Below are 18,933 nucleotides of genomic sequence, written 5' to 3'. Positions count from 1 at the left end.
CAGCCCCTAAAACAGCAATTTAACATTAATTTTGCTATGAAACAAGACCATTGATCCATAAAATGAAAACAATAATCAATGTACTGTACTATAAAATAAATAAAACAGTATTGTAGATGATAAAAATTAAAATTATTTTTTTTTTCTTACCTGCACTGATGATAGTCATTGTTTGGATGGGGGGCTTTTATCCATTTCCACAGTCACACAATCAATCAGTAGCTGAACTGGGTTCTAGTCACAAAAACAAGTCACAAGTCAGAGTCCCATAAAACGAAGAGCAAGCCACAGTCACAAAAACAAAAGTAAAAGCAAAATTTTTTAGCAAAAACGAAAGCACCTCAGAATGGAAACAGAAGGCTTCAATTACAATGCGGGGGCGGGGGGGGGCACAAATTAGCAGTGCGTCAGTACAAACGGAAGCTCAGGAGCACCTTTGGCTTCCGAAGCAAAGTTTGCAAACCGGAACACTGACTTCCGAGTTTGCGGTGTTGAATTTCCAAGTTGTTAGGAAACCAAGCTGCTACAAAACTGAGGTACCACTGTATACTCTTAATAAAGTTTCATAATTGGACCAGTGAGGTTTGTGTGTGTTTGCCAGTCTCAGGTCTGAGGAATTCCTATGCATCTAGATGCCTTTGGGTTCCGCCTTGTTGGAAGACCAGAGTTAGTAAAGCCGGGAACTTGCCTTGTTCTCAGGGAGAAGCAGAGGTCTGGAGAGCTGGCTTGATGCTCTGTAAATTGCAAGGGGGTTTGCTGGAGGTGCAAGGTGCGCTGGTCCAAGATCCCGGGATTTAACTATTGATCATATGTGTCCCCCTTGTTTCTTGGACTGGTTGGTGACCTAGAAAGGGTAAGATTCAACAGGCAGCAGTTAGGCAGGGAAGGGGGAGGAGAGGCTCCCCTGAATATCCCTCCTCCTTCAAGTCTGTGTCTTGTTCCTTTTAAGTTTGGTAACTTAACGCTTTGTCAGTGGTGCTAAGAGGGGCTCCCACTCACACCTGTGGAGCAACTTTGTAGTCTTAGCACAGACACCCACATGGACTCGGTTCCTGCACAGTGAACTCCGGATCTCTCCATCGTTCAGGGTCACGCGGGTCTGGTCTATGCAAGGTGAGGGAGGAGGAGAGCTCAGCCTGGCTGCCAGCCTCGGTAGCCCAGAGGGTCAGAGTCACTGGGTTCCTCATCTACCAACGAAGTTGCACTCACAGTAGACCCCTTTAAATGAATGGACCTCAATTAGCCATGGCCATGAATCTCACTGGGTCTACCAGATAGAGCACACAATTTATGTAAATTGTGACTTTGTCCTGCACTGTGATCAGCAAAGCTTGCAGGAGTGCTGTTGGTCTGGTTGTAGCAGCTCCTGAGTCTTTTTAGTGTTTACTTAATAATAATAATAGTAATTCTGGAATCATTTGGACATAGGCAGAAGTTGTCTTAGGCAGAGACAAACCGCTAGTCGGTCTTGCTCAGTACTGATTCTCAGCCCTGCTGCCTGAGCCCTTTGGATTGGGAAGAAATCGGGGTCTTCCGTGTGCCAGCAGGTGCTGCCTTTGAGCCACACCCTGTGGAATCTGGTACATTCAAGACGGGCAAGTGCTAAAAATAGTTAAAATCAAGCTTTGTTGTTTGTCTTCCTAAGCTCTGTTTTCACTTCCCACCCCTTCAGAAATTCTACATGGAATATTCCATCTGTTATCTTATTGACTCCAGATGCTGAAATTGTTTAATGGGGAAAACCTTTGCATGTAACTGTAGCTTTCATTCGCTGGAATGCTTCGTTGGGGAGGGAGAGAATTTTTTTAATTCAGCGGTTTATTCAAAATATGTTTAATTAAATACAGCTTTGAATCTCATCCATCAAGCCATCTTTAGGGAGCGCTGGGAGCAAACTGCATGAAGAAGCAGGTTAAACCTCAGGAATAATTTGGAGCACATTGGAAAAGCCCCCTTCCTCTACAGTTGTTTGTTTCTAGGGAGCTTTTCTCATTTCCCAACGTGTTTCTGCCTATTGGGTTCTTTCTTCCTTGGCTGCATCCTGCGACAGGTCTTGATGCTTTGACCCCCCCTTTCTTTCTTCCCCCCTCTTCCCCCCTTATTCTCTCCCCCCCCCCCCAGTTTTCAGTAAACAACCACAGGCCAAATAATGGACTTAAAGTAAACTAACTGGCTGTGTGGAGCAATGGACTGCCTTTGCATTGTAACCACCAAGGTAAGAGACGGAGTTTCAGCAGGGCTGGTGGCTATGTTTGTGGGAAGCCGTATGTTAACTTCCATGCTTTGCAACTTTTTGTAGGGAGAATTTCATTTCAAGCCAGTCACTCAGCCTCCTCTGGGATATCTTAGCTTGCTTAGCAGCAGGACACAAAACGAGTGCATGTAAATGGATGTATTTTCTCTTCAACTTAATACTTTATGGTATTGAATGCATACAAATGCTAGCATCTTCTTGGTGCTTTGCTTGAACTCTCAGAATAGAACTCATATGCTAGTTTTACATAACCTTTAATCTTCCCTTTTTAATGGTTATCTTAGTCTGAGGAAGCTTTATTGGGATTCCATTTTTAAATGTCCTGTGACACAAAGGTTCCATGTTGTCCAGGGGGATCTTGGCTGTGCTGATGCTGCCCAGTGCTCTACAATGGTCAGTCTTCCTCATCGCTTGCAAACGGCCAAGCGTCCTGACTTGGGGAAGCGGAATGGGGGTCCCGCAAAAGGTGGGCTGAGAGAGGACTGGCGTGCTCTGTACTACTGAAGACCTTATTCTTCCTGTGAGACGCTTAAAAGCCCATCCCCACCCCCGTATTTCTGCCTTCAGCAAGCACAGTCATTGGAATGAAACGAAAACTACCTTCATCAAGAACAGAATCTGACAACTTTTAATGAGAGTATCTTGGCAGTTTACAGGTGATGGCTTTTTAGAGCAATAGATGTGAAAGCCTGTGAATTTTTCTTACGGTAGGAAAATGAATGCATCCTTTCATACCTACTCTCTGTTTTTGTCGTCTTCAAAGGGTTTTGCCTTGATGGCTGAAACAGATGAAGTCTCGTCTTTTGCCTGACAGCTTTATCTTAGAGTTCTGTTTTGAGCTCAGGGAATGTTTAAGTGAGTGTTGCATTTGTGTTGGATCCAGGGTTGATGTCATTAAGATAACTGGCATTGCACATTTAGAGTCCATTTAGAGTGTCAGTCCCTGAGCAGGAAAACTTCCCTGGACCTTCCAAGCTCTGAGCTTTAATAGTGAACCTTCCAAGAGGTTTTGGCTTCATTCTGTATAGCAGGGTGCTGTTCTGGGGTTTAGAAACAAGCAGTGTGAGCTGGTGCCGTGCAGAATGAAGCGTTCAGGTCATGTATTATTTATTTTAAGAAATGTATAACCCATCGTTTAATAAAATTGCAACATTTCAAAACAGTCAAGAAAATTAAAAACATGTAAAAGAAAAGCATATAAAATATACTGAAAATAGATTATGCTGTTCCTTTTTTAATTTTCACACTTTTGAAACAACAAAACTTCACAGGTAATCATAATATTAACCATAAATTTAACATCTGGGGCACTAAAAATACCATCTGTTCAAAGAAGATTACAAATAAGTGGTTTAATCACATCAGTTCAATCTCTGTATTACTCAAAGTAATCAGTTGTTCAATATGCTACAAAAGGATTCTGTATGTTTTAAAGTTATATTTCTTTAACTTATTTTGTCTCGCATGTGTGTGTTGTGGTTTTCAGCATATTGCACCCTGTTCTTGGAACATGAATCTTCCATTTAGATATTTTTAATATTGGTGAGGTGCAGATTTTTTTTAGCTGTCAGTGATACCTCACTATTATAATACCAATATAATTATGTAGGGGACGCGGGTAGGTGTCAGACATACCTTTTATTGTGAGTTGTGGCAGTTTCTTTGCCATATAATATTAACTTGCATTTTTGCCACGATGACTGTAGCTGGTATAAAGACTGGTAGTCTCCAAAACAGAAGCGTCTTTCAAAATCTTGATGATCAAGAAACAGCACCCCACCTTGGCATCCCTCCCTCCCCTACTATATCGTCAGTATTTTATAATTATTTTCAACACCTCTACTTCTGAAGTATGACATCTTATACCTTTGCTAGCATTTACACATCTTGAAGCTAAAGTTTATAACTAGATCCTGGCCACCATTGTTTAATATAAATAATATTTCAAACAACTCAAATACAGAAGGGAGGTGGTTTCTTGGGGACTGTAGGATACCAACCACATAACTAACACTTAAGTGAAGCTCCCATGTTCCATCTGTTAGACCTTTGGGGAAAGAGAATGTGCTTTGCAGGTACAGTCCCAGCTTTGATCCCCAAATTCAGTGGAAATGAATTCTTATTTTTTTTATATATATCCTTTCCTTTTACATGGTTACACATTTGTACAATTGCAGTGCTTACGTGTGCAGAGTATCTTTGCAATGGAAGGAGGTTTGGAGAAACCCAGAGCAAGTCAACCACTGCACTGTCTGTGGCCTCCTGAGCCCCCCCCCCCAGGTCCAATGGCCACCATCCACCACTGGCTTAAAGGCCTAGCCCACCAATTCAGGAGTTTTAGGGCATAAATTTGTGATAAAATGTCTGCATTCTTCCACTATTGTAGTTTTGTTCTATTTACTTTGCAACGTAAGTGTTTATTCATTTATAAGGCACCCTAACAAAGGACAGTGTGTATTTATTGTGTAAATAAGCTGAAAAGTGCCTACCTTTGGTTAAGATGGTTCTGTTTCCTGCATTGCAGAAAGGTGGACTCGATGTGACCTGGGGGGGGGGGCGTTCCTCCCACCTCTGCCATTCTGTGTGTCAGGGAAGAGACCAGTCCTGACCCTCTGATTCTCTGATTCTGTGGTTCTGGAGTGTGTTCAGGAATAGAGAAGACATGCTGCCCTCTGCTGCTGGCAAAAGGCATGTCTTAGTCTGACAACCACTGTGAGGAAAACGAAAGGGTTGGATGTGTTGCATCCATTTTGAGCAATGGGAAGAAAGGAATTGTGGGCCCTTTGCAATAGCAGTTTGCAGGTGGCTGGTTCTCTGTGGAAGACAGAAGAGGAGCTCTGAGCATCCTCACTGTGTCTGGATGAGATTATTGCAATAATATGGTCACTTTCTCTCATGTGTGCTCAGAAATATCAGGGCAGGAAAGCATCTAGATATAATAAATAAGGACGAAAACTTTCAGAGCTTTATAAACACCTTCTATTTATGCCAAACTTTTGTATTCCTAATGTTGAAAACTTTGTAGCCCTTTGTTGTGACTTTGCAACTTTTTTCACCGAAGTCTCATCTTGAGTCCCTTCTACGTACCTAGAGAGACCTAAAGTGTAATGCTGGCCCCAAAATTGCTTCCATAATCTTTTGTAAGCTTATTCCAGCTTTATTGATTTCAAACCTATATTAGCCACTCTTCAGCTGTAGCTCTCAGCTGTTCACAAAGTATAATGTTAAAAACACTGCAAAGAGCTAATTACAGCAGATGGAACAATCAGAATTAAAACCAAATAGAATGAAAAGGCCTGGATTTCAGCTGATGCTGAGAAGAAAATGAAGAGGGTGCCACTGAACCTCTTTTAAGAATGGAATTCCAAAAATGGGGCACTCCCCCCCCCCCAAGCCTCTCTTGCTGCAGCTGCTGCCTGCATCTTCTCTCCCCTTGGAGCAGCAGCCCCTCAGAGGCTGATCCTGCTGGAGGGAGCCGGCAACCTTAAACCATCCGGCACAAGCCCCCAGTTCCTTATAACCAGATGTCACAGAATCAGACGTGTACTTCAGGGCTTTAGCATATTGTCACTGTTGATGATTATATACTTTCCATGAATTAAACGGGCCTCTTTTCCCGTGAGACAAATTCTACTTGTCTATGCATTTTCTGTTTCTAAAGCTGGCTTTAGAGATGTATTGTGGACCATGGTTTCCCGTGAACCGTCTATGTTTCTAGTATGGGCAATATCAGTCCGGTAGAGTTCCATGTGCAGTGGTACCTTGGGTTACAGACACTTCAGGTTACAGACCCCGTTAACCCAGAAATAGTGCCTCGGGTTAAGAACTTTGCTTTAGGATGAGAACAGAAATCGCGCGGTGGCAGTGGGAGGCCCCATTAGTTAAAGTGGTACCTGAGGTTAAGAACAGACCTCCGGAACGAATTAAGTTCTTAACCCGAGGTACCACTGTATTGGATGCTTTGATTTCAATTAGAAAAGATGGCAAAACCATCTATGCATTGGTATTCTACTGGTTTGGATGATTGTGAGCAAGTCCTTTGGACAAGCGGATGTTTGCAAGGCAGCCATTGACTTGCCTTGCTGAAGTGGGAGTCTTTGTCCATCTTTATTGTTAGGCAAGACAACCTCTTAATGTGCCTCAAATGCATTCTCTGGGTGTGCCTGGCGGGCAGGGTGGGTCTTGAGGCATCATCCAAGAAAATGGGCTGAGAGCTTGTGATTCCCCACCCCCAACACTGTATGGACCCAAGGGCCGCATCCTGCCCCTTTTATGCTGCTTGCCCAGGTTGGCTAAATCTTGGAGAGCCTGTCTGACTGTTATGTTATTTTAGAAAGCAGGCCTTCGCAGAATAGGTATGGATGAACTCAAATGGAAACACACCAGGCATTTGAAAAAAAGATCTGCAGTGTTCCTATTTTGAGGGCAATTAGTCTAAATCATTTATTCTAAAACCACGTGGAATGATCCCCCTGCGATGTTTGTGAAAATGATACACACATGAACTGCCAGTTGTTGTGTGCTGGATGTGGCCCTCCAGTCCATCACTTGGCTTCCAAGGTGTTCCTGAAGCTGAAGAGGTTCCCTGTCGGAGAGAGAAGGAATCACACGCAGTTCAGGTGTGGTCCTCTCCCCCCTCTTCTGTGTGTGTACCTGGCTAGGAGGGCTGGCTGAGCCCAAGTAAAATAACTGGTCCTGGAATAAAACAGCCATGCTTGGACCAAATAAGTTCTGCCAGGGTGCTTTAGGCTAAAAAAGCCCTCCTCCTCCTAGGGGGAGGAGCGCAAAAGAACTAAACTAGCCCCTCAAAGCGGGCCCAAACTATTCTGAGAAGTTAGCAGTGTAGTGGGATTGAACTTCCGCCTGTTTTTACCCTTTCCACGGCCAGACTGTCCTTGGGGGGGGGGGGGGGGGGTTGTGTCTGTTTTCTAGACTTGGTGATCAGAGGGGGGGGGGCACTACATTGCCTTGCCCTGGCTGCTTCCCTTTGTTTTTGTTTCAAAGCAGTGCAAGCAGGGACCCTGCAGCAAAAGTGCCATGTGCTGATAGATGGACCCCCCCCCCTTAGGCGGCAGCATAACGGTCAGCTGAACGGTCAGCGCTGCCAGTTCCAGGTCTAAGTGCAAGAGCTTATTGTTTGGGGTGACAGATGAAACAATAAATCCTCTCTCCTGCAATTTCTTTAATTCAGCCGTGAATATTGCTATTGGATTGCCCTTTTATTTCAAATCCTTATCTAGTCTCAGCAATAAATCCTGCTGCCCCAAAGCCATTGTCCAGCCCTGCCAAACTGGCTGTAAGGCAGAATAGATTTAACGGGACCCTGCAGTGCTAATAACTCTGATTGCAGTCTGTGGGTTGGAAATGAGCGCACAGTGGTGAGAAGGGAAGCCCCTTTGATTCTGATGGGAATGTCTGGGTGATTCATGGCTGCCCACATTGACCTCAGCTTTTCATTCCTGGTGCTGATTCAGTGTGAAGCATTCCACATACTCAGGCTGCAATAATTAACATTGCTCTTTGCCACCCACTAACACGCCTGCCCCTCCGTTGCCCTGCCATTGCAATGAAACCTCTGCTGATACCCGATGTCTCCGTTCACCAATGGAAATGGGCTCCAAGAGAGACAGCTTCAGGGTGCCCCATATAGTGGTTGGCTGTTCCAGGTAGACAGAAGTAACAGACAGGACCAGGAAATGTGCAGCGAGTGGCTGGATATTTTGAAGTTGGCTGCATTTACTTGGATTTCCAAGTTCCTGCTACAGTCTGAAATGTGCTTGCTGGAGCGTCTCTCTCTCTGGCGTGTGCTTGTGTGTGCCCCCTGCGATGATGGGTCGGTTGCTGCAGCGTTTTGCCCCTCCCCCTCAGCATCTGGCATCAACAGAGCAGTGGCTGCAGCCAGATGAGCCGCTTTTATCCTTATGGAGGAGGTAGCGGAGCTTCCTTTGCCTGCAGCAGGTGGAACTGCCTCATCCCCTTCTCTCCCTCCCTTCCTGCTCCCCTCCCTGGAGATTTTGGGCCAAGAGGATTCCAAAAGGGAGCCCTTGCAGAGTTCTCTTCAGGCTGATGCCTTTTCTCTAACTGAAGAGGGAGCCACCCTCTTGGAAAGGGACACATGGACCTCTTCGGCTTGATCCCGCAGGCGGTGGGGACTTCTGCCACGAGAAATCATTCCGTGCTGTTTTTCTGTCTCAGCTTTCTGTTGAGAGGATCATGGACTCACACGTCCAAGGCAGGCAGCAAGCCCTTCTCTCCCAAAGCATTCTTCTTGAATCTCGGTTGCTGAATGATGGAGGTGTCCTGGGTCTGAAAAGATGTCTCCTAGCACAAAAAACGTGGATTGCTTTTCTCCAGTGCTGTGCCACTGCAAAGTAGCATGCAGCAACAACACTGTCTCTTTAATGTTTGGATGCAAGGTGGGTCCGAACGGGGTTTCTGGCGAACCTCTGGCACATCTAAATAAATTAGCAGCATCTCCTTGTTAATGGGATCTGTAGCAAGAGAATTATGCCATGGGATGGGATTAAGTCATATGCTTTTGGTGACGTGCTGGAGGCAGGCAGGCAGCGGCGATCTCTGCTCGGTCTGTGTGCCTTGTGGAAGAGGGATATTGCACACGCACCCTCTGCAGGAGAACAATTAAAAGGCAGAGTAGGAAAACCTCGGGGGAAGGCTGAAGCACTGCCCTGGCAAAGCACGGCATGTTTTTGTAGTTACCGTTTTTACTTTGTAATATTCATACCCTGTTCTTTGGTTTATTGAGCTCCTGGGGTGGCTTATAGTAATAAAAAGGTTTCTACAGCAGGAAGTAGCTCTATTAATTGCCATCTTATATGTTTTGCTCCTGCTTTATTCTGTGGCTATCAAGGGTTCTGTCTGTCGGAATGGAAGCTCCCTGGGGGAACACCGGAGGGCTTTGGGGGCTGTGTTGACAAACTGTGATGAAGGGGGCATAGTGACCTTTAATGCAAAGCATCCATTTGGATTGACTTGATGGCTTTTCTTTCTTCCCTCCTTTTTTAAAAAGTGAAATGCATGTTATTTCCTAGTATTTGGGGGTTTCCTCATAACAATGTGGGTTGAGATACCCCAGGCTGCGATTGGTTTCCATCCCATGTTGCAGATACTTGAGAGAGAGAGAGAGCAGCTGAAGCATGCATTTTGCCTCTGAGAGGATCTTCAGGCAAGTTCAGTTGACCCAGCCAGGGTTCTTGAGGACTGACTTGCAACTGAAATGTTGCAGGGGAAGTGCAATGATTGGAGGGCAGCTTTGGGGTTGGCACTGGGAGGGAAATGGGGGAGAGGGTTGCAGGAAGGCAATAAAGAGTTTTCAGTGACGGCAGCTGCCTCTCAGCTGCCCCTCTTGGGGAATGGCAAAAATGTTCAGCTCCATTCTTTTTAAAAAATCTTCCTGTTGGGTGCATGTTTCATGTGAAATCTCAGCAGTTTGTAGATTAGCACTTCCAACTTCCCGTGTGGCCTGCAAGTACCCAGTGCTAGGCGGACCCTTTGATTTAGTGGCTGAATAGCCAGTCCCTTCACAGAGAGGTGTGTCTGGCACCTTTGTTGTGTAGCTTTTGTTATACGCTGAAGATGCACATCTTTACCCTGGCTTTTGACACCTGAGACCTATTTGGACCCACCCTATGTTTTTGACCATGATTTGTTGTAACAGATTTTAATGTTGTGTTTTAAAATAGTTGTAACCTGCCCTGAGACCTTGTGGAAATTTAAGCAAATAAATAGTGTGTCTGAGTGTCTGGATGGCAGCTAAGACTTTCCCTACCACTCAGGCTGTGTTTTGCATGCTGGTTGTGAGCAGAGGAGGTTTAATATGCCAGGAGAAAACTTGCCCTGGAGAGGTTATAGATGCTGCCTGCAACTTCAGATTCGTGTTTCCTTCTCTTCCCCACCAGTGACGGAACAATAACTTGGGGGGGGGGGGCACAAGTTGAGGTTTCATGATGTTTCCCCTTCCTCAGCATTGGCCTGGGGTGAGGTGCAGCGCATCTCCACATTCCATTGTGGTTTCCACAAGGCTGCCAAGGTTTGTCTCTGCATATGCTCCCAAGCGCTCTGTGTGCGGGTGTCTTTTTCCAAAGTACCATTTTAAACCTATTGGTTCCAGAGGCTGGTGAAGCCTGGGGAGTCCCAGTGGTGCTTGCAGGTATGTTTGTAGGTCCCCTCCCCCAGTTCTTTATTGCTGTTACTCCTGAAGCATATCCAGTCCATGGGAAATGATTAAAATGCTCTGTTAATGGTGGTAACTGTGGTGGTTGAAGGACCAGGCAAGCCAGATCCAAAATGGAGAAGCTTACTTAGAAGTGCTTATTTCTGGTATGCTTTTTGCACAAGCGGGCTAAGAAATAACATGCCTAGGACATGTGAGCAGTATTATAGCCTGACCTGTACCAACGCCAGCTCAACTTCAGTGTTACTCACATTTGCAGTATCCTCTGTCTTGGCAGAAAGGAAGAACCATATCTGTGGCTTCTGTTACTGGCCTAATGAAACAGTGACCGACACATGGCTCCTAGCTCCAGCTGCTGTTTCCTGAGTGCCAATGGTTGTGTGCCTTAACAGTTCTTGTGCAGAACTTCAGATATTTAGTCCATCAAGGAGGAGAAAGGTCTCTTCCTCTTCTTCTTCCTCTTCCTCTTGGTCGTCTTCTTTAAATAATCCCTTGGCTCCATGGTCTGATTCTTCCCTGTGACAGCTGATTTCCTCCTCCTGGCCATCTTTTGTTCGCAGAATGATTCAGACTGCTGGGCAAAAGAGGCGGGAGGGCTGCAAACTGCCATTTGCCCACTGCACTGAAACGGGTGGGTGAATGCTGGAGTTGGCAGCGCTCTGTCTGCAGAGGGAGAACTGGGAGCCGCAGGGCAGAGAGAGCACTTGAATTCCCAGCGCCTGGCTCTGAACAAAAGGCAGAGCATGGCCTTTTTGTTTGAGTGCTCAGGCAGTCTCCAACCTGAAACACACAGTAGGGATAAGCTGTGAAGTTTTTCTACACCCAAGCAGTATATAATTTTAAATGAAATTTTATGAAATGAATAAATATCCACTGGCAGCCCATTCAGCCAGTGCCCCCCTGGGTAAGGTGGGATGGGTTGGCCTCTCAGCACACGCAAGCACCCCGCCCCTCCTCAATGATGGCAAGCCCGGGCCTGCTGGCTCTGCCTAGATGGCCTTGGCGCCTGGTCCACCGGGATGCCTTTCCCAGCATCATTGGGTGCATCAGCTGCGGCCCCTTTGGTTCCAGGATGGCCTGGTGTCCCCACGTGAGCCACATCCTGACTCACTGTCCTCGGTGCTTGTGCTGGGTCAAGCAGGGCATCCAGGCGGTTGGCTTGGCTCTTCCAGGGGACTCTGTTGGCTCCTGGCTCACTTCTGGGCACAGTTCTCAATGGTCTCAGGTGGGTTGTCAAAGGACTTCCTCTTGGCCTGTGAACCTGCCCAGCATCTTCAGGGACCTTCGCTTGTGGGTGGCCTTTCTCTGGAGAAAACTGTACCTTCCTTTGTCTCTCCCCCCTCCCCACCCCGGCAGGGGAGTTCTCCTGGCATCTTGTTCACTAGCCTGTGGGCGCTAGGTAAAATCTGTGTTCCTCTTGGCTTTTGGTTCTTAATGTGCTAATGGTTTGTTTTTCTCCAAGCTCTTTAGTTTAGGTTATAGAACAGGTTTTCTAGTGGCTAAAATGTTTAATGGCGGCTTTTGGTGTCTGCCAGGATTTCTTTTTTATTTTGCTATTTTGTTTTGTTTTGTATTTTGCTTGAATGTATACTTTTTATTTGGCTTTATTCATTGATGCCTTATTCTGGATTGTTTTATTTGATGTTTTAATGTAGGTTGTAAGCCACTTGGAGATTTCTTTTTTAAAAGCATAAAGTGGCATAGAAATGAAATTAATAATAATAATAATACTTATTATTATTTATGGCATTTTCTGGGATGAGTATGTGTGTCATTTTGACTTAAGGTGTCTTGAATTCTGGTCTGCAGAAAGATGGAATTTAAATGTCATAAATAAGTAAAAGTGGGTGGTTCTACATGGGGGGGTGGAGTCTGGCAGGGACTCCGCTGCACAAGCGGAGGGGCGCAACCTTGATGCGCAACTTGGGCAGCCTGTGCTGGGATCGTTGCAGAGAAGCCAGAGCTCTCTTGTTGCCGCCTTCTTCCCCTCTTAAGTTGGGGTAGCAAGTTGTGTTGTTGAGGTTTGCCTTGTAAAACTGGTCTCCTTTTGAACCCTTTTCCTCCCCCAGAAATACCGTTCTCAAGATGACGAGGACACTCCTTCGCCAGAGCACGGCTCCCCCCGGGAAACTCCCAGTGAGGCGGCAGCTCCAGAGCTTGTGCATGTTTCTGAGAAGAGCCTCTCTCAAGTTGAGAGCGTCCATGGATTTGTGTCCCACTCTCACATTTCGCCAGTCAAGGTAGGAGGCGTGCACATATTTCAGAGCCTCTTTGGGTATGATGTGTCAGGTGTCCAGTGAAAAGTTGCATGCCGCCTTCTTGCTGTAAAGATTTCATGTTCATTCCACGTCCTACCCTTGTGTCTTTCTAATTGGTGGGTTCTCATCATAACATGAAGTTCTGACGTGTTATTCATTCATTTCCTACTGCATCTCTGAAGCAAGGTAACCGGTTCTTCCTGCTTGAGGAATCTAAGGTTTCACTCTCTCACAAATCATTGTTTTGATGGCTGTGTAGGATTTTGTCTGCAAATTCTTAGTCTATTTCTAGGTTATGGCATGAAAACCCGAGTATTCCTCTGTTGTGAGACTTTTTTATTCGGTTGAGTTTAGGGTTGAGAGCAGGGTTTCCCAACAATGTCCGAAATTAGCCAGGTGTCAGGGGCATTTTATAATTGGCTATCAGCTGCTTACGAGTAAGTGAAGATGCCTGGGTACCAGGATGGCGCCTGACATTTCCACTATCTGGAGGTGCATGCCTGGGGATCAGTGGATCTGGACTGTTTTCACATACTAATACCCCACCCTGTAGAAATCCAGTTGTTATCTTTTATCTGCACAATCAGAATGAAAGCAAAATGCTTTTTCTGTGCAGCCTGAGCAGGAACAGTGAATGGCTTACATCTTATTGTTGTCACTTGCCTTCACTTATCCCACCCCACAGTTTCTCTGATAATAATAATATGTGACCTTAAAAGAGGGGTGCTCAGAACAACACACATAGGAACTGGACTGCTGGCAAATTTTGAGCCTGCACTGACCTGGCATTGACCTTTTGCATCATGGTGGCAGCAGTGGGAGTGGCGTGGGTTTCTGAGATTCAGGAGTTCCCTGCTCAGCACTAGCAAGGTTGCCTTGGGTGGCGAGTTCTGGGCAGTGGGTTCAAGAGGGCTGTGGAGAAGCTGCCAGTGGGGCTGGAGGAGAGCTGTGAGAAGGGCGGGACCCTGAAGCAGTTCTGTCAGTACCAGGGAGCAGCAGCTGGTGGGCTGTTTTTGAAAAGCGGAATGGCTCGTGGGCTAGGATGGAAGGACCATGAGGAACCAGACAAGAAGAGTCCTTGTTTAAACAACAGAAAGGTGGATGGTGTAAAAGCAGTTCAGGAGAGGGGAGGCTGCCATGGGAGGTTGTGGTGCAGCTGGCACAGTCTGGATGGTGTGCTGGGAGGCTGGGCATGGACTCCTCAGGTCATCCTCCCCCAACATGCTGCCCTCCAGCTGCAACTGGTCTGCAGCTCCCATCATCCCTGAACATTGACCGTGGTGGGTGGGACTGATGGGAGTTGTAGTTGACCAACCGGGGGGCACCATTTTGGGGAAGCCCGCCTTAGGAAAGCAGCTGCACCCTCAGCCCCCTCCCTATTGCCACCCCCTGCAGAACAGGGTGGCTTCTGTCAAGCTGCTTCATAAGAATGCATGGGAAGAATGTTGAATGATGCATCATGCAAAATTCTTCTTGGGCTTTGGACACACCCAGTGTTTGAAACTCCCGTTGTTCTGGGCGCATTTTGTGAGAGGGAATTTCATTAGCGTGAGCAGTTTCTGAGCTCTGGGTGCAAATACTGTGCCTAAGATTTCAGATTAAAACTGCAGAGTGGAAGGAAAGGAGGACCTTTTTCTGCCTCCCCACTTCTAGCTACTCTCTGAAGACTGGAGAAGAGACCCTCCTAAGAACATTAGGGAGGGGGGCACGCGAAGGACTAGACCATGTGAAAAAGGAACATAATATTTTAGCTGCAGTTCATTCATTTTCAGCTTTGTATTCTTGTTATTAAAAAGCGCGCCTAGACATTCCGTTGTTGCTCCCTTTAAAGGTGCCCTTTAGCTCCTGGCTTTCCTATCTCTGCTTCTAACCCTGCACACATTGGGGCCTGAGGTGTGCTAAAGGAGAGGCTGAATGAGTTCTTTACCTCTGCCATCCTCACAGTCAGAAATGCAGGGCAGATAGGTGGGCCTGGACTCACTTTGACAGGAAGGGGGCTTGAAGAACTGAGGCAGATTGCAGTGTCAGGCAGGGAATACGGGAAGCTGGTGTCAGAACTTGGAAGTAGCCCACAGCAGTCAATGGCAGATGCCTCTTGGCCTTTCCTTCTCCCCAGCCCTGCCTTGAAACACACCCTCATGCCAGCCTCTTCTTACCTGAACCAGCCCAGGGGAGGATGGGAATTGGCAGAGCAGGCCTCCCAGCTCCAGAAAGACAGGAAGAAGCAGGGATTCGGAGGGTGGGGGCAGCTGCCTCATCTCCCTGTCTGCCTTCCTCTGCTAGGAGCAGAATCCTCAGGGACCCTGGAAGCGGCTTAATGCAATGGAATGTAGACTGTGGGCCTGCAGAGACTGGCTGGCTGGCTGAGGAATTCGAACTCTGCTCTGTGGTGGTTGTCCCTCTGAACAGAAATCTTTGGCAGTGCATTTGCTTTTGGAATGGCCTCTAGGTGGAGATGTTGCAAAGGAAGACCTTGGCCACAGGCCTCTCAGGTGATCCAAATACTGTTTTGGCTGCATTCACATGACCATTGATTCCATTCTCATGGCCTTCCCCAACTGTTGATTTCCATGTTAGGTTTGAGTTTTCACACAACATAACAGCCACTTCCAGAACTATAGTGGAATATAGTGGAACATATGGAAACAAATGCTAAACTTGCTCTATTATTTGTAAACAATTTTTTTCTGGAAGCAAATATGAGCACTAAGCTTGCACTGCACTACGATAGTTTGAGAAGTGGTTTTTATGTTGTGTGAAAACTGAAATATAAGTGGACTTAACAGTTAAGGGAAAGTCATGAAAACGAAGTAAACTGGCAGGTGAATGCAGCCCTGTTTGTTTGTTCAGTTTCATTCCTACCTTTCATCTACGCAGTCCCAGGATGTGATACATAATAAACATCAGTCAGCAGTGGTGCCATCCGTATGCTGATAATAGTCAGCACAGTTTCTGTGACATCTGTGGTGTGGCCAGGGAGACGCGCCTGGACTCTGTGGTGGGCTGGATGAGGGCCAGCAAACTGAAGTGGAATTTTGACAAGGCCAGAGGTGATCTTGTGGGTGGGTGGGCGGTTCTGGGGCCTGGGAATGAGAGAGACTGCCTGTTCAGGAGGGGGGGTGCTCTACCCGGAAGGGGCACCCATGTGCCCTGGGGCTGCTTCCAGAGCTGTCGCGGCTGGAGGCATCAAAATTTTAAAAAGTAGGGGGTCCATGGCTTGACTTTTGAAAAACAGAGAGTCTCCAATACTTAGCTAATTGGGAACCAGCTGATCTATGGTGATCTGTCATGTCTATGATGATGAGCCCCCCTGGTATGAAGGGTGTGCGCTACAAGCATTGTTTTGGGTAGTAAATGTTCCCCAATGTAAACCCAGGGTCAGCTTGGGATCTGTTTGCAAAGCACTGATGAAGAACAGGTTCCAGATGTTTTTGTTGGCTGGAGGTGAGGCATCTTTCCCCTCTAGGTGGGAGCAGAAGGGTGCTCAGTGGGCGGCTCCTTGACCTGGATAACTGGGCAAGAAAGACTCTTCACTTGGGAGCAGCATAATCTGTGGATCTGAAGTGGGCAGAACGTGTAACAGACGGAAGTTGGATTAATCAAGAGGCACTAAGACAGTTGGGAGGGGGGAGGCAGTGCCCGTCTGTCCGTCCATCACAGCAGCTGCTTGTGATTCTGCTTGGAGCTGGGCTGTTTGCTTCTCCACTGCAAGACGTTTTGGGAGCAACTTGTAATAAGGCCACCATGTTCATTTCAATGTGGCATGCTCAGAAGATGAGCAGGAGGATCCTAAAGAGTGTCCGGGAGTCCAGGCACTTCAATCTTCATATTTTGGTAGGTGAACTAACATAGCCTAATGATGGTCCGGTTCTTAATTCAAGGGGAGATACTTCTGATACATAGAAAATGTGTATCTTCCTTTGGCATTCTGCAATTTACAAATATTTAAACCACGCTTATGACGGGGGTGTTTTCAAGCCCAGAGGTGGGGAGATCCCTGGAGTCAGGAAGATTTCGGGCATCTTCAGATGGTCCTTTGCTTTTGTACAGTAATGTTTGTGCACGTCATTGCTTGGTGAGGCAGCTGGATCCAGAGCTTGACTGGTGCTGGGCTACTCTGGTGGGGGAGCCAAATCTTCCAGAGCTCAATCTGTTTGTTCCTAGGACCAAGCCACATCTTCCCCCAGAGGTGCTGTTTTATTGCTTTGAATGTGTGTGGTTTTTTTTTAAGAAAAAGAAGGAATGATGCTTAATGTTCCACATCTCTGCCATTCAAGGATTGGAAGATTTATTAGCCTTTGTATCCTCTCCCCTCTTGAGTACACATACCTGATGCCTCCACTCTTCATTTGAGTGTGGACCCAGGCAAGGGGATAGATAGAAGCTTTTACTAGGAATTGGGGTCATCCGATAAAGCCAACTGGCAGGCAACTTGCTTGATCTGAGCACAACACAAAACTCGCAGGATATGCAATGGGATCTCCCCTCCCCATCCCGTGAGTTCCCTGTTGTTGTGGTGCTTCCGTCCAAGGGCCAGCTTCCTTGTCTCCAACTCTCTTTCTCCCTCCCACATTCTCCTTGCTGTGATCCACTGGTCAGGAGAAAAAGAAAACCAGCCCTTCCAGACAAGATGTAGAAGACAACTCCAAAGAGATAAATCCAAAGTGAAACCCACAGCAGAAAAAAACAGCACTGCCAAAATGTCTTTAAAATGTCAACAACTCTTTTGAAAACTAGAAGCCCTGGGGAAATAAGGTCTTCACGTTGCACTGGAAAAGACCACACCCAGGACTGCATCCCCTCCTTGGTCTCAAGTCTTTGTCCTTCTACCCGTGGTGCCCATTGCAGCTATGAAGAAGGTGCCGGCCATTTAAAAGCCCTGTTAAGAGTGAGCCCTGCGTCATCCCAGTTTGCACGTGGCTTCAGTGGCCGGTGGGTCACGCTGCTTGCCAGTCCCATTGAAGTGCTTGTGCTCCCTGACTGGTTTAGCCTCCCTGGCAGAAGCCCAACAAAAAGCATCTTTGCTTAACGCACATCCATTTCAGTAGCATTTGGAGAACATCAGTTATGTGGGGTGGAAATTTTTGAATTTTTAGAAATGCACTGTTTCCTGAAATAAATTAGGAACATAAATAAATGAACATAATGCCAGCCATCCAGCATGCTACAGTTAGTGTGTTGACCGTATTCAGTGCCTATATATTTTCTTTAAAATAAGGTAAGGGTATGACATTGAATCCTAGGGCTGGAAGGGACCCCAAGAGCCATCTAGTCGAACCCCCAAAGCTGTCATGTAAGTATTCCAATTAAAATAGTTTCCAAGTAAAGCTTTGAATCTGTTTGCTCTGTCACTGTAACCTCACTGGCAAAAGCCAAACTTACTTCTCCTGCAACTGCTGTTTTGTGGCCTCCAAAGCCAGCCCCCCCTGCTCCACCTGCAGGGACCCCCCCCCACCACAGTGGAGAAGTGAGAGGCCCACAGCATCCTCTGGCCCCTCAGCCATCCCTCCTAGGATTGCTCTAAGTAGGCTAAGTCTCTCCCCCCCGCCCCGGTTTGGAAAAATCCCCACAGCTTTTATCTGTGATAGCTTCTGTTTCTGTTTTGACAATGTTGATTAAAGTAATCTTAGCTTGGTTTCTTTTGGGATGTCCCCATGTGATACGTGAGAGAAATAACTTGATACTTTTGCAAAGAGGAACATGATCTTATTGCTCATGTAGTAATGTTAATCATCTGTTAATTACATTGTCCCTATTATGGTATAGCTTTTGCATGTAAATAAATTCTATAAAAAGAAAGCAAAACCCCCCACCTCTCAGATTGCAGCAAAAGTCATTTATTTACATTCCCTCTCAAGGCTCCTTGTAGGAGCCTCACATGTCATTGGCTTCTGTGAAGACTGGATGTCCTTTTAAACTAAAATAAATTAAATCTTGCACATTAAGCCAGGCCCAAATTAGAGCAGAGGTTCTTATCTTTGATGCTGACTCAGCCGCAGGCTCGAGTAAGGAAGACACACACATGCCCAGGGCCCCACCTTTCTCTCCTGACAGTCACTAAAGGAGAAACTTTAAGAGTTGAAATTAATTTTGATTGCATATTGTTGAGACGTTGGAGGATATTAAATCACTGTATGTTGCTGTTAGCCAGTAAGAGGTTTTAGAGGTTTGCTGCTGCTCTGAGTTGATAATTTTCCAGCTTCCTACTATTGAAGGTTTTTCCATGTTTA

At 46.4% G+C, this 18,933-nt stretch overlaps 1 protein-coding gene across 9 annotated transcripts in view; it reads left to right on the top strand.

Moving 5' to 3' along the window:
* DLG1 (discs large MAGUK scaffold protein 1) overlaps positions 1–18,933 on the top strand; it is an 81,421-nt gene that overhangs the window by 5,915 nt on the left and 56,573 nt on the right. For 8 of the 9 annotated variants that reach the window (XM_028731979.2, XM_028731978.2, XM_028731977.2 and 5 more), the window contains exon 4: positions 12,515–12,685. The exons of the other annotated variant lie outside the window; for it this stretch is intronic. In XM_028731979.2, coding sequence (XP_028587812.2) covers positions 12,515–12,685 — 171 coding nt within the window. The remainder of the gene's footprint in view (positions 1–12,514; positions 12,686–18,933) is intronic. 9 annotated transcript variants of the gene reach the window in all.

The sequence above is a fragment of the Podarcis muralis genome, chromosome 6 (assembly GCF_964188315.1).
Source record: "Podarcis muralis chromosome 6, rPodMur119.hap1.1, whole genome shotgun sequence".
NCBI classification, from domain to species: domain Eukaryota; kingdom Metazoa; phylum Chordata; class Lepidosauria; order Squamata; family Lacertidae; genus Podarcis; species Podarcis muralis.
The sequence above is the reverse complement of the archived record's forward strand: the minus strand, read 5'-3'. Positions and strand labels throughout refer to the sequence as shown.